The sequence below is a fragment of the Miscanthus floridulus genome, chromosome 4, assembly GCF_019320115.1.
Source record: "Miscanthus floridulus cultivar M001 chromosome 4, ASM1932011v1, whole genome shotgun sequence".
In the NCBI taxonomy this organism is placed as follows: Eukaryota; Viridiplantae; Streptophyta; class Magnoliopsida; order Poales; family Poaceae; genus Miscanthus; species Miscanthus floridulus.
In genome coordinates, this window is record NC_089583.1 from 19,623,670 (window position 1) to 19,638,122 (window position 14,453).

The following is a 14,453-nucleotide window of genomic DNA, read 5'->3' on the forward strand; positions in this document are numbered from 1 at the left end:
TTTGGTTCAAGCACGGCAGCGCTGCTCCTAGATGCCTCCATGTAAAATAATTAATGTGTTTTCATGATAAAAATAAGTGCTTTCATGGGAGATGGGCCCTCAAAAGTCTGTCAGCAAGGGGCTGGGCCTCCATGTAAACCGCCAATTACCAAACGATAATGTTGTGCTCTTTGCTAAGGACGTCCGGCCGCTTGGACTTTCCCGTTGATGGGCCATGACACTAGCCTAACGGGCCAACTCTACACTTGTGTATCCGCTCGCCCAACCTTATCTACTTGTGAGCCTATCATCGTTCATCTCCATTCACTGCACCACCGTCGGGTCCGCACAGCTGCACGCGCTCTAGGGCGACCACGCCGCCATGGCGCCCTCCACCGCGTGCCTGCTCTAGCGCAACCACGCCGCCACAGCGCTCTCCACCGTGCTCGATTGGCCACCGTCCTCTCTCTCCAACACGCTCGAGCGCCGCCGCCCGCCATCCTTCGTCTCCACCGGGCCATCCGCTCACCACAGCGTTCTCCACCACGCAGGCCGCCTTCTCCACCGGAGCGGCCTTCTCCACCGGAACTACGCGCCTCTCCACGGCACCGAGCTCTACATCGGAGTCGAGCTCCGCGTCGATGAGCCTCCAATCGTCCGAGCAGCAAGTAGATGTTGCGCTGAAAACACATGTTGTAAGCGTATGTTTCAAGTGTTTCAGATGTTTTAGATGTATGTTGCAAGTGTTTTATAAGGATGTTGCAAAAGTAGATCGGGATGTTGCATATGTTGCAATGGTTGTACATGTATATTGCAAACGTCTGTTCCCAATATTTCATCTATACTTTAGATGTATGTTGCAAGTGTGTTTATCTGGACGCTGCATGTGTTTTACACATATGTTGCAAGTGTTTTATCTAGTTGTTGCGTAAGTTTGCAATGGTTTTTAAGTGTTTTTAAATGTTTTTGCATGTGTTTTAACTCATGTTCTAAGTGTTTCATCTATCTCAATGTTGCATCTGAATGTTTCAAAAGTAGATCGGAGTGCTGCACATGTTGCAATGGCGCGAGGGGTCAGACGAGGCGCAGACATCGCGTAGGGTAAGGCGGGGGCGCAAATGCCACGTGGGCTTAGGTGGGGGCGCAGACATCATGTGGGTCAAGCGGCATGAAGGGTGCAGCGCGTGGGAATGGGGTGCAGACGCGGGATGTCTAGAGGCAAGCACTGCCGAATACCGAAGCTCAATTGAAATCCGACCATTTGGACATAAGGTATAGTCGGTGCATTGTTAGTTTTGTTTATTTACGACAATGCAAATACCATAGCGCCTACGACATGATGGGTCCAGTTGGATTCCGCTAAGATGTCACATCTGAGCCATATATATATACATTATACATAGAACGATAGCAGTACATGTTGGGCATACTACCAAATTAACAAATTGTTGCACCACATTGTCCGTCGCGTCAACGTTCCGGCCGGGTGCGGCGTCGAGACGACGATGGACTTGTGGTGGTTCGCCAACTTCACGACGGCGTGGTTCATCATCGCGCCGCTGATCGCCGCGTACGTGCCGCAGCGGCTGCTCAAGTCCTACTTCAACCACCACGTGTGGCAATGCACACGTCAAACAACGTCATCTGCGACTACGGGTAGGGTATATATATATATATATATACGATCTTTATTAATTTGTTCATTAGCAATGCACATATAATCATGTCATGCATGATGATCATTATTTGTTTCCGATCCGGCAATGCAAACGCAAACATCAAACAGCTACTCAAGAGACCGAGGATGGAACCACATCGACTTCAAGCACCCGACGACGTTCGACACGCTGGCCATGGACCCAGCAAAGAAGAAGGAGATCATGGACGACCTTGACGCGTTCCGGAGCAACATGGAGTTCTTCAAGCGCACCGGCAAGCCGTGGAAGCGCGGGTACCTCCTGTACAGGCCGCCGGGCAAGAGCAAGTCGACGATGATCGCGGCCATGGCCAACTACCTCAACTACGACATCTACGACGTGGAGCTCACAGTGGTGCGCCACAACCACGACTTGCGCAAGCTGCTGGCCGAGACGACGGACAAGTCCATCGTCGTGATCGAGGACATCGACTGCTCCCTCGACCTCACGGGCAAGCGCGGCGGCCGCCGCCAGAGGAGGTCGTCGTACGACGATGACGACGACGAGAGGCCTAGAAGGGTGACGCTGTCCGGCCTGCTCAACTTCATCGACGGCCTCTGGTCGTCGTGCGGCGGCGAGCGGATCGTCGTGTTCACCACCAACCACGTCGACAAGCTGGACCCGGCGCTGATCCGGCGGGGCAGGATGGACATGCACATCGAGATGTCCTACTGCGGATTCGACGGGTTCAGGACGCTGGCCAGGAACTGCTTCGGCGTGGACGAGCACCAGCTGTTCGACGCCGTCAGGGAGCTGCTCCGGGAGGTGCAGATCACGCCGGCCGACGTCGCGGAGTACTGCCTGATGACATCCACGCGCGCAGGCCGGGGAGTGGAGTCTTCGCTTGAGCACCTCATAGAAGAGGTGAAGAAGGACAAGGCCAGGCAGAAGCTGATGGCGGAGGCTGCGGCTGGGGCTGCGGCGGCGGCCACAGAAGCGGCTAAATCGCCCGGTGAAAAGAAGGGTAGGAGACGAAGAAACCGCGGGAAGAAGCAAGAGGAGAAACATGGTGACAATAGTATTAGTAATAGTGTAGTGACGAAGGAAAGTTAATAAGGTTCAGTTAGGTTTCATGTAGTATTTTTCAGCGAACGAATAGTGTTTTTCTCTTATAACGAATCAATGTAAGCCAAATATACTACTCCATCCATTTGGCAAAGTAAGGCATAGTTTAGAAGAGAAAGTCATCGAGAGTATATTTTGGTTATTGATTTCTATTTCATTCACGTCAATTACGTACTACAAAATCAACACCATCTTAAAATCTAATTTTGATAATCTATTGATGCAACTTTTGGAAATTGAACATTCATATAATTAACTAACAGTTAGTAAAAACTGTCAAGTTTGACTTTTCAAGAGTACTTGATTGTTTTATAAAGTATATAGAGTGGAGCTCAAGCTCCTACAGCTACTAAAAGCATGGAGACCCTTATAAAATTGCAGTTATTCAAAACTTAAAAGGAGAGTAAAAGACGAAAAATGAAGGGTAGAAAGCTCCTGACATTTTTTTTCTAGACTAGATCTACCCGGCCGGCTGCAGCACAAATTTCTCTCTATCACTGCGGCCAAATGATCAAATTATTTCAGTTCTGATTAGGTCCGAATACTCACGTATAGCTTCTATTCCTTCCCCTTTTTTTTTGAGAAAAACTAACCTCAAGTCACGTGTTTTAGCTAACCTCGACTTAGAGCATGTCCAAGAGACTCTCCATATTCTTCCTAAATGTTATGAATAGAGATTTTAGTGAAATTCTACTCTCCAACCGCTTCTCTGAATGGTCATCCAAATATAGCCATCTTCTATTCCGGATTTTTCCTAGCAAAAAATAGAAAACGAGAATGACTCTCTAGAGTGCGCATGAGATATAGAAAAACTGTTGGAAAGTGAAAAGATATAGAAAGCGAATTTTATGCAAATGGCTCTCAAAATAATGATTTAGAGAGTGAGATTTAGAAATGCTCTTATAATACAGTTGAAGCACAGTAAATATGGTTTTTCTAATGAAATTTTGGTTTTTCTTGCTACATAGCTTTTACTATACACCTAAGATATATATAAGATATGCCTAAAAAAACCAAAATGACTTATGACGTGGAACAGAAGGAGTACATTAAAAATAATATATAATGATAAAACAAATGAGTATGTGATGCCATTTTTTTACTTAAGAGATATGTGAGCTAGAGCATGTATATTTGTTACCCCTTTTATTTTTGTGCTAAGGGCAGTTATCTAGCATTGCTAGTGACATAAACTTTGGGTGTGTTTGGTTAGGCTCCCAAAAGTGCTTTTGTTAAAAAAAAAGCTAAAAGCCAACCAAATAGATGGAATGGATAATAGGTTCTACTACAAAGAAAAAACATCTTTTCCTCCACTTACAATTCTCATGGAAACCCAGCAACTTGCTTCCACTTCCACCTTTTCACCCCACTTCCACCTTTTCACCAAAGTTACACACTTGCCACTGTGTAGGGTCGAGATGGCGAACTAGAGAGGGGGTGAATAGGCTAAAGAAAAATAGAGACATGATATATTACATATGGGTTGGTCTCACATGAAGAGCACTTGCCAAATCAATCCAAGAATATTAATTCTGAATTTTATATTGGTCAAAAGAAATGGTGAATCCTATGGAAGATTGATTGATCTCCAAATTGATAGACATAAAGACATTCAAGTAAGAGACATAATATTGAAGAAAGAGTAAAAATACATGGGCGTCCTTCAACTTGTCTCGGGGTGTCACTCAAGTCCCCAAACTCTTAAAATGCATTTTTAGGTCCTTTAGGTCCTCAATCTTGTCTTTGTGTGTCATCTAGGTCCCACACTTTCGGTTGTTGTTTTTAGGTCCCCGAACTTATCTCGGTGTGTTATTCAGGTCCCAGAACTTTCCATAGTGTGTCATAGGCCCAAATAGACCCGATCTACACCGTATCATGACACCACTGCCATAGTGGTTGGATCCACACCTGATTCTTGACCATGGTAGGAACTTAATGGCAAAGCAATTGTTTGTCCACCTCTTTCACCTAATGAGCACTAGCTTTGGCCTTGTCGCCACCATTATCGATGACATGTCGTGGCCTTTGATGTGGAGGATGATGAATGCATGGGTTGGGGATGGTGAGTTGGTGACTATGCCACACTAGATTGGAAAGCGAAGAGAGTGGGAGAGAAAGGAGATGGAGGTAGAAGAGAGATGGAGAGCATGTAGATGGAGTGCTACAAACCAACACATTGGCTGGTTGGAGATTATTTGGTACTAGATGACATATTGTGACAATGACACCCTAAAACAAGTTTGGGTACCTCAAATTGCAATTTGAGAGCTAAATGACATGAGGAGACAAGTTTAAGGACTGCTCGTGCATTTTACTCTTGAAGAAATGAAATTCAAAATATGTTTAATGTTGATTCAACGCATGTTGTGACTTGAGAATGGCTCGATTGGGTGAATGTAGCAAGGAAAGGGTGCTGAGGTACTAAGTCAAGGTAAATGGCAAGTGATTGCTTGATGGCCAAGGTGTGATGGCTAAAGTGAATAAGAGAGTACTTGCAATGAGCCCATGAACTAATTGCTATGAGTGGTCATGCTATGTGGAGGATCAAATATTTGTTCAATCATACGAAGAAATGACTTATGGATGAAAGTATAGTCTTGATCATATGGTCTAAGAGATCATGAGTCACAAGCTCAAGGAAGACATGCTCACAACAATAGCAGTGTTCAAGGCCCTCAAATGGTGAAGATCAAATCGACGACACTACAATTTAAAGAAAGAGGCTCAAGTGTGATTCAATTCTACACTAGGCAACCACAATACAAGGTGTGGTATTTCTTGTTTCTTGCACTATTACATATGACTTTGACGCATGTGTTTGCTACCTCAAGAAGTGGCGAACGTGCTCGACTCTGAGACCACCCGGTTGGACCCCTTCATTGTGCTCCAAGTGGCCGAAGCGTTGAGGGGTCAGATTCCTCTACTGAGGGTGGTCTCTCGGTCGAAACACTCTCCATATGGTTGTATGGGAGATCCTCGTCCCTTAGAGATCATGATGCGTGAGCACATCTGTTGGGTGTAGCCTAAAGCTCCTATCCAACCGGCCGATTAAAGTTGGATAGGGGGTTAATCTTCTAGGCAGTCGTACTTATGAGGGCACCTATATATGGTGCAAGTACTCATCAAGCTAAATATTCATAACCAAGCTCCAAAGGAATATCCCTTGACATGGATAACATCCTGCAACAAATAATTGACTCATTGTGCATCTTAAACATATATGTCAATCAAAACAAAAAAAAATGACTAGATGCCATTACGATGATTGCAATTACCTCTCTCTCTTTCTCCCCCTTAGATGAACTCGTGAGAAAGCGCCACTGAAGTGGCGAGTATGCAATCATTAATCAATGTATGCGTATTTTCTTGGACGGGAATATGTTGGTGTTCATAGGGCATCGTCTAATGACAAGGGGAATACCACTTTGTTCGGAATAGACTATATATGTTAATGTATGTACGACCTCAAGCTTGCCGGCTTTGCGCTGTAGACAAGGTGGCTTTGGCTGCAGAAAACAGACAGCTCACGCACCTGGAGCGAGCTACCGATCAACATAGACCCAGAAGTACAGGCCTTCTTCAGAGCATCAACTTACACGGTCATCGGCGACGGGCGGAACACGAAGTTCTAGGATGATCGATGGATCGAGGGCACCGTGCCGTCAGACATCGCTCGAACCTTGGTGTGCCTAGTGCCCAGTAGGGTTAGGAAACGCCTCACCGTGTGCCAAGGGCTAATAGCCAGAGACTGGATGCCCTCATTCTCGGGCTCCATGACGACGATGGCACTGGCCGAGTATCTAGCCCTGTGGGAGGCAGCGGACCATACTAAAGATGGCAACGGGGATGTACCCATCGGGTATCATCGGAACGTTCTCTTCCCCGCTGCGGAGAATTCATCCCGTCTCCGTCCCCGTTAACTGTCTCGGGTATAGATTCTTGCCCATCCCCGTACCCGTCGGGCATCGGTCGGGTAACAGATACCTGACGGGTACTGCATACCCGATAAACAAGGACACTTGGGGTCGCAGCTTTGCAATCAGAGACATTTCTTCTTCACCCAGGTATATGTGTCGGAGTCTCGGAGATGCCGAGGAGAAGGAGCGAGGTTGCGAGGAGGACGAGCAAAGGTGGCAGAGAGACCGAATTGAGGAAGCGAGGGGCACAAGCACTCGTGAGGCAGGCGTGCTTGTGCTGCTGGCGGAGATGGTGACGAAAAATTGAACTAGGGTTCCTAGAACACATAGACTATATATATGATTGTTCAGATTTGGGCCAAAATACCTATGTTGAGCTTCTTTGGGCCTAATACTTGCATGACAGCTCAAATAGTCGGGTTCCCCAATGGGTAACGGGGACGGGTAAACAGGGAATGTTCTCGTACCCGCTATACCCATCGGGGATGGATTCTTGCCCATTTAGATGCCCGCGGGTAAAGATATGATCCCATCCCCATCCCCTAATGGATCAAATACCCGTCGGGTATCGGGTATCGGAGCCCCGTTGCCATCTTTAGACCATACCATCCTCGGTGAACAACCGGATAAGACCGTGTGGCGCTGGACACCTGACGGGAACTACAGCGCCAAATTAGCCTACACTAGGCTACACACAGGTTCAATCCCGTTCCGAGGCCACACTCTCATCTAGAAGACTTGGGCGTCACTTCGAGTTAAAATCTTCCTATGGATCGCATTCCGGAGGCGTCACTGGACTAATGTTTGCCAGGCAAGGCATGGACTCGAGGCGAGAGAAGAGTGTTACCTCTGCGACCAGGCGCCGGAGACAATTGATCACACTCTGTGTTGCTGCCCCTTCGCACGAGAGCTTTGGTTCCGCATCTGCCAAGCTCTAGGACACCAGTTACCGCCATTGGAGCAGTCAGTCTATGCTTGGTGGAGACGGCTGCGATCAACTTGGAATCAGCAGCACAACAAAGGGCCTTGACTCCCTATTCGGCCTCGTCTCCTAGGAAATTTGGAAGGAACGGAATGCTCGCGGCTTCCCAGAGGCCACGTCCACGGTAGATGAGCTACTGATGTTCATTAAAGCTCAGGCCGACCAGTGGATTCAGGCGGGGGCAAAGGACCTTGGGAGTTTAGCATCGGGGGTAGCCCACTGTCCACCGAGGTTTCAAAGTTGTATTCAAACCATGTAGCACCCCTGGGTTGTCGGCCGGATGCCGGTCATTTGTAAAAACTTTCTATTTTCTACTTATCATAAAGATACGCAACGCTCTTGCGTATTCGAGAAAAAGATAGATCTTTTACCTAACAATATGTTAACATATGCATGTGACTCATTCGTAAGTACAGAGAGAGGGCTTAGTTGAACATAAAAAAAAGTGCGGTTGTGGACAGCATAGGCAAGGCAAAGAGGAGTGGTTGCGCCGGCCGGCAACAAAGTAAACGGTGACTGGATGTTGCACCCATATGTCACAAGTCCTCGATGTAACGGGCCAATCCTTGCCATCACGAAGGCCTGTTTTGTTTGCCTAATAGCTACTAAATTTAGTAGTTTTTAGTTATTTTAGTAATTTTTTAACTAAACATTATGACTAAAAGCTACTAAAAGAGCTTTAGTCATCTCTAGTAACTCTGGAGTTACTAAAAGTGACTGAACCGTTTAGTAGCTACTAAAGTTTAAGTTTAGTAGCTCGAACCAAACACCCCCTAAAGCAGGAGCCAGGAGCTGATCACACTTTCTGAACTTTGTCACTGTCTCACTGACATCAGCTACTTCAGTTTCACGCTGGTGAGGTGGCGCGCGCATAGAAAAACAGGGCAAAAGCTAGCAGCTCCACTAATCCACTTGCATGCTGCCTTGGCGGTCAGAGAGGCTGAAGTTTCCTAGTAGGCACGCGCGCACTGTGACAGCACGGTCATGGGTAGCGACACGCAGCTTATATCCTTTCTAATTTACAAAAAGCAAGATTTTTGGTAAAAAAAAAGTACTCTCCAACAATTTTTTATTAAATCTTCGAACGTAGACATTCTTTATTTAAGATTTCTTGCTAGCTAAAGATGAAGAGCGGGATGACTCATGACTCTAAAAAATGTGCAAAAATACACAAAAGCTATTAGAGTGTACAAAAGTATATAAAGCGGTTTTACTCAAATGACTTTCCAAATGATGATTTAGAAAATAGATTTTAGAAAGACTCTTGAAGATTCTCTCGGTTGGACCGGAAAAAAAAGAGAGGTGGTTTTTCATGGGTTGAAAAATCATATCCGATCCGTCACGTCCATATTTTGTGTATAGAAATATGTGAAATAAATACACGGGGCTGGTCTTGAGCCAAACTATTTTTTCGAGTTTATTTTGTTGTTCTTCGGGCCCTGTTCAATAAGCACCGTGGTAGGCAACAAATGCTAGGACATTGGTTTGGAGGGATGCTAAGACCCAACTGACACCAAGCTTATCAAGCCGAGGGAGGAGCGTGCGCTTCTAGAGCTTTTGAGAAAAATGAGTTAATTTCATTCAAAATTAAGTCAATTTCATTTTAAAAGATAAAAAGAAAAATGAGTTCAATTAAAGCACTTTTGAGACGAGCCACCAAGCCAGCTCAAGAGCTTTTTGTCCAGCGTGCGCTTCTAGAAGAGAATATAAAGGCAGGGTAGATTCGCCTTTTCATGCTTGAAGAGAAGAAAAATCTAAAAAATCTTAGAATCCTTAGAGATTATGAAAATCTAGATAAAAAAAACCCTTAGAACCCCAACTGAATTTTAACTACAGACAGAGAATCTAATAAAACATATTAGATATTTTTATTTAAATTCTTAAAATCCCTGAAGATTCAAACAGGACCTAAAGCAGCTGAGACTGATGGATTCGGGTATTAAGAATCCAGTCATATGATTATTCTCACCCCTTCTAGAAACTCTACCGTTTGCACATCCTAAAATTTTATCTGATTTTTCAAAATCCTAAAGGCATTCAAACAGGCCTTCAGGATTGCTACTAGTAAATTCTCACAAATCCAAGCTTTCTGTTCATCGTGTTCAGAATTACCGTGGGTTGCCACGCTCCCTTGCGGCCGCATTTGCTTCCACCGCCGCCCTGGCCTCTGCTTCCGCCCACGCCTTGGCCTCTGCCTCTGCTCTCGCCTTGGCCTCTGCCTCGGCCTTGGCCTTCTCCACCGCTCTCTTCTTCAGCTCATCGATCAATATCTCAAGGCAGCGAGAAGGCTCGCCGGAGCCTGCGCGCCTGGCCGCCATGAGGCACTCGGCGACGTCGGCCGGCGTGAAGGTTCACCTCCCGCAGCACCTCCCCGACGGCGCCGAACAGCTCGTGGTCGTCGACGTCCAGGTAGTTCTTGGCGAGCGTCTGGAACGCCTCGAACCGGCAGTAGGACATCTCAATGTGCATGTCCATCCTGCCGCGCCGGATCAGCGCCGGGTCCAGCCGCTCGACGTGGTTGGTGGTGAACACGACGATCCGCTCGCCGCCGCACGCCGACCAGAGCCCGTCGATGAAGTTGAGCAGGCCGGACAGGGTCACCGTCGTGTCACGCGGCGGCCTCTCCCTCTCGTCGGCCTCTCGCCGCCGCGGCCTGCTGCTGCTGCTGGCGCGGTCGCCGGTGACGTCGAGGGTGCAGTCGATGTCCTCGATGACGATGATGGACTTGCTGGTGGTCTCGATGAGGAGCCTGCGGAGGTCGCTGTTGGTGTGCACCACCGTGAGCTCCACGTCGTAGATGTCGTAGTCTAGGTAGTTGGCCATGGCGGCGACCATGGTGGACTTGCCCGTGCCCGGTGGCCCGTACAGGAGGTACCCGCGCTTCCACGGCTTGCCGGCGCGCCGGTAGAACTCCCTGCTGTTCCGGAACGTGTCGAGGTCGTCCATGATGTCCCTCTTCTTGGCCCGGTCCATGGCCAGCGTGTCGAACGTCGTCGGGTGGTCGAAGTCGATGTAGCTCCATGACTTGGACTCGTAGCTGCTGCATCATGCCACCATGGATGCAAATGAAATCAGCAATCAAATGGATCGAAATAGCTTGTGAGTTGTTCTGCTGAATGATGCGTACAAGGAGTCGCGTGACTTGATGTTGGTGTAGAGCCTCCGGTGGCGGTTGCTGAAGAGGATCTCGCGGCCCTGGCGGCGGACGTGGGGCAGGTACTCGTCGATGACGACCCCGCGGTGGCGGAGGTGGAAGGTGAGCCGCTGGAACCGCCTGTCGGCCTTGCGCTGGCCCTGCACGTCCTTCTGGACCACGGAGGACCACCAGAGCGAGACGCCCCGGAACTCGTCGGCGACGTCCTGGCCGTCGCGCATGCTGACGACGAGGCCGTTGCCCTCCCTGGCGCCCTCGGCGCGGAGCTCGCGCGCGTCCTGCGAGCACGCGGCGCCGCTCAGGTACGCCTTCACTTCCTCGTAGGTGCTGTCGCTGTCGGAGACGGGGCCGTACCGGGAGTACCGCACCTCGCCGCCGGGCTCCGAGATGTCGATGGTCACGTAGGGGTCCACGGCGTTGAGCAGGCGCCGCGCGCGGCGGCGGAGGAAGAGGTTGAAGTAGGTCAGGAACAGCCGCCGCGGCGCGTAGGTGGCCACCAGCGACACCACCGGCGCCAGGATGAGCCACGCCGAGCCGAAGCTGGTGGTGTTGGTGAACAGGGCGGAGAAGGAGCCCAGGTTGGCGACCGCCCACCGCCGCCACCGCGCCACAGCCCTGTTGCCGTGCTCCGCCATGGCAGCTACGTACGGCTGCGACGGTGCCAATGTGAGTGAGCAGGAGATGACTAGCCAGTGGGCTACTAGTATGTCCGTGAGCTGTCACACTGTGCGTGCCTACCAGGAAACTTCAGGCTCTCTGACCGCCAAGGCAGCAAGCAAGTGGACAGTGGGAGTGGAGCTGCTTTTGCCCTGTTTTTCTATGCGCGCGTCGCCTCACCAGCGTCAAACCGTGGAATAGCTGATGTCAGTGGCAGCTCCTGGCTCCTGCTTTCTTTGGTACCGTTTAGTTCCCTTTTAAAATGCCAAATTTTTTAAGATTTTCTGTCGCATCAAATTTTTGAATGCATGCATAAAGTATTAAATACAAATAAAAAATAAAATTAATTACACAGTTTAGATGAAATCTACGAGACGAATCTTTTAAACCTAATTAGATTATGATTAGACATTAATTGTCAAATAACAACAAAACTGCTACAGCGTCATTTTACCAAATTTTTCAACATCTAAACATGCCTCGGTATCCTACGACGTGATGAGGAGGACTGGCCCTCAACATCGAGGACTTTAACATATGGGTGCAGCATCCAGTCACCGTTTACTTTGTTGCCGGCCGGCGCAACCACTCCTCTTTTTCATCTACGGTCTGTTCGCTTGCTCGTAAACAATCGTAAATTTCCAGTTAGGAACAGTGTTTTTCTCTCACACCAAACCAGCCAGCAGTAAATAATCCACGATACGATACGGCCTCCCGAACAGGCTGCTAATCATTAATTTTTCTCCGAAAGCCCTGTTGGTTTTGCTGAAATTTAGCTTACGTTAATTTGGTGGGAGAATAAAACGTTGTTCTTTGCTGAAAAGTAAGGCAAGGCCTAGCCTGCGGCACGACGGGAGCCACGCCTATTTCTTCTGCCGGACTTTTTTTTTATGTTCAACTAAGCCCTCTATAGTTTCGAATGAGTCATATGCGGATGTTAACCTGTATTGTTAGGTAAAAGATTTATCATTTCACAGCAACAAATTTGCAGTCTTTCATCTTGTCTATTCAAAACAAAGTGGTATCCCCCTTGTCATTAGACGGCCGGCCTGTTCGCTGGTTGGTTTCTGGGCTAATTTAGACTGGCAGATGCTGGTTTATTGTGAAAGAAAAACACTGTTAGCTGGCTGATTTGGGCTGGCTGAAACCAACAAGCGAACAGGCTAGGTGTTCTATGAACACCAACAAATTGCCATCAAAGCTAGGAAACACGCATAGTCACTTCGTCCCAAAATAAATATTTTTCTAAGGTTTACAATTTGTCTCCCTATCCACACACAAAAATAACATTATACATAAACATGAAACATTACATCCTGATACGGAAGCTAATCATGGTGTATGAAAATAATAACTACCAAAATCGAGAGATATCCTCCGAAAATGGAACGGAGAGAGTACATACGCTCTTTTAGTAATATCCTTAATTTGTCTAAATATTTCTAGAAACTTATTTATTATAGAACAGAGGGAGTACAGACTGCACACTCACCACCTCAGCGGCGCTTCAAGCTGAGTTCATCTCACATATATAGAGAGAGAGAGAGGGAGAGAGAGAGAGAGAGAGAGAGAGAGAGAGAGAGGCAATTGCACTCATCATAATGGCATCGAATCCATTTCTTTTTTTTTCTTTTTTTTTTTTGACTTACGCATGTTTAGCCCAATGCGCCTTGCTCCATATGGTTTGATCAACATTACTATCATATCCTAGCCTTGTTGCACCACTCCAACTGCGGACCTAGCTCAATCACAACTCATTTGAAAAACATTAGTCCACTAGTTGTCACACCTAATTACCAATACCAAACTTAGGGCTTTCAGGTATAAAGTGTAGGCCGCTAGCAATGCTAGATAACTAGCCTTGGCAGCTGGCACCAAAATAAAAAGGGGCAACAAATATACATGCTCAAGCTCACATATCTCTTAAGTAAAAAAATTTGATATCACTTACTCATTTTGTTTCATGTTTAATTATATAATATTTGTAATGTACTCCCTCTGTTCAGTCATTTTGGCTTTTCTAGACATAGCTTATTGTCGGTGTTTCGTAAACCGGACTAGCAAACTTATACGATTGCCGCGCTGCTTCAGGAAGACGATTGTAGCATTCAAAAGACACGAGGATTTATACTGGTTCAGGCCGAAGCCCTACGTCCAGTCTCAGAGATGATCGAGTGCGTGTTCATCGCTTGAATGCTCTAAAGTTTTTACAATGGGGGTGCAAGAATGGTGGAAGAAGAAGAAGAGCTAAAGCTAGGAGAAGGGAAGCTTCAGGGGCTTACTACGATGGAGAGTGAGTGAATGAGTAGGGGACTCAGAATGTCTTGTGATGGGTGCCCTGGCTACCCATACATAGAGTTCGGGGCCAGGGTGCATACAATGAAGGAGGTTCTCTCGACCGAACGGTCGTGAGCCTGAGGAAGGTCCTAACTAACTTGTCTTGCAAGCTACGTCGTCTTGAAAAGCAGGTCCGGATGTGACTGTCATCATGGTCTTGTGAACACGTTGCGATATGGAGTGGCGCGGTGCTACTGTGCTGGTCGTGGTGGAACTATAGGCACGAGGGTGATGCGCCAGCCGTCCTGCGCGACGTGCTCTCCGCTGCGCTCTTCGTCATCGTCTCTCGGTTTTCTGGGACGTCGTACAGGAGTTGTGGCAGTCCCCAGGTCGTCGTTCGTTTGGTTGCCTTGAGGAGCTAAGGGCCACTATCCTGATCGCTGGGGTCGTGCCCCCCCCCCCCCCCCCCCCCCCCCGTCGATCTGGATGATCTTTAAGTCAAAGCCTTCGTCGTGGATCGCATCTCGTAGTGGGTGGGGTCGTACCTACGTCTTGTCGGGTCGTATCTGGCCGGTGCTCATCGTACTTGTCATCACTTTAGAGCGGTATTGTCTTGTCTTTGCGGTGTGGCATAGAGATGACATCTGACCGGACCGAGGTGTACCTTCACCGGCTCCTACTTGGCCTATGAGAGGAAGAGGGAAGAGAGAGAGTTTTGACTCTGA

At 47.9% G+C, this 14,453-nt stretch overlaps 1 protein-coding gene and 1 pseudogene across 1 annotated transcript; one reads left to right on the forward strand and one right to left on the reverse strand.

Annotated features, from left to right (window-relative positions):
- The first annotated feature begins 1,585 nt into the window (after positions 1–1,585).
- On the forward strand, positions 1,586–2,729 carry LOC136548192 (AAA-ATPase At3g28610-like). Its single transcript, XM_066539802.1, has one exon. The coding sequence runs from the start codon at positions 1,743–1,745 to the stop codon at positions 2,727–2,729; it is 987 nt and encodes a 328-aa protein (XP_066395899.1). The 5' UTR covers positions 1,586–1,742.
- A 294-nt stretch (positions 2,730–3,023) lies between these two features.
- LOC136549501 (AAA-ATPase At3g28610-like) lies at positions 3,024–11,566 on the reverse strand (annotated as a pseudogene).
- Between the last annotated feature and the right edge of the window lie 2,887 nt (positions 11,567–14,453).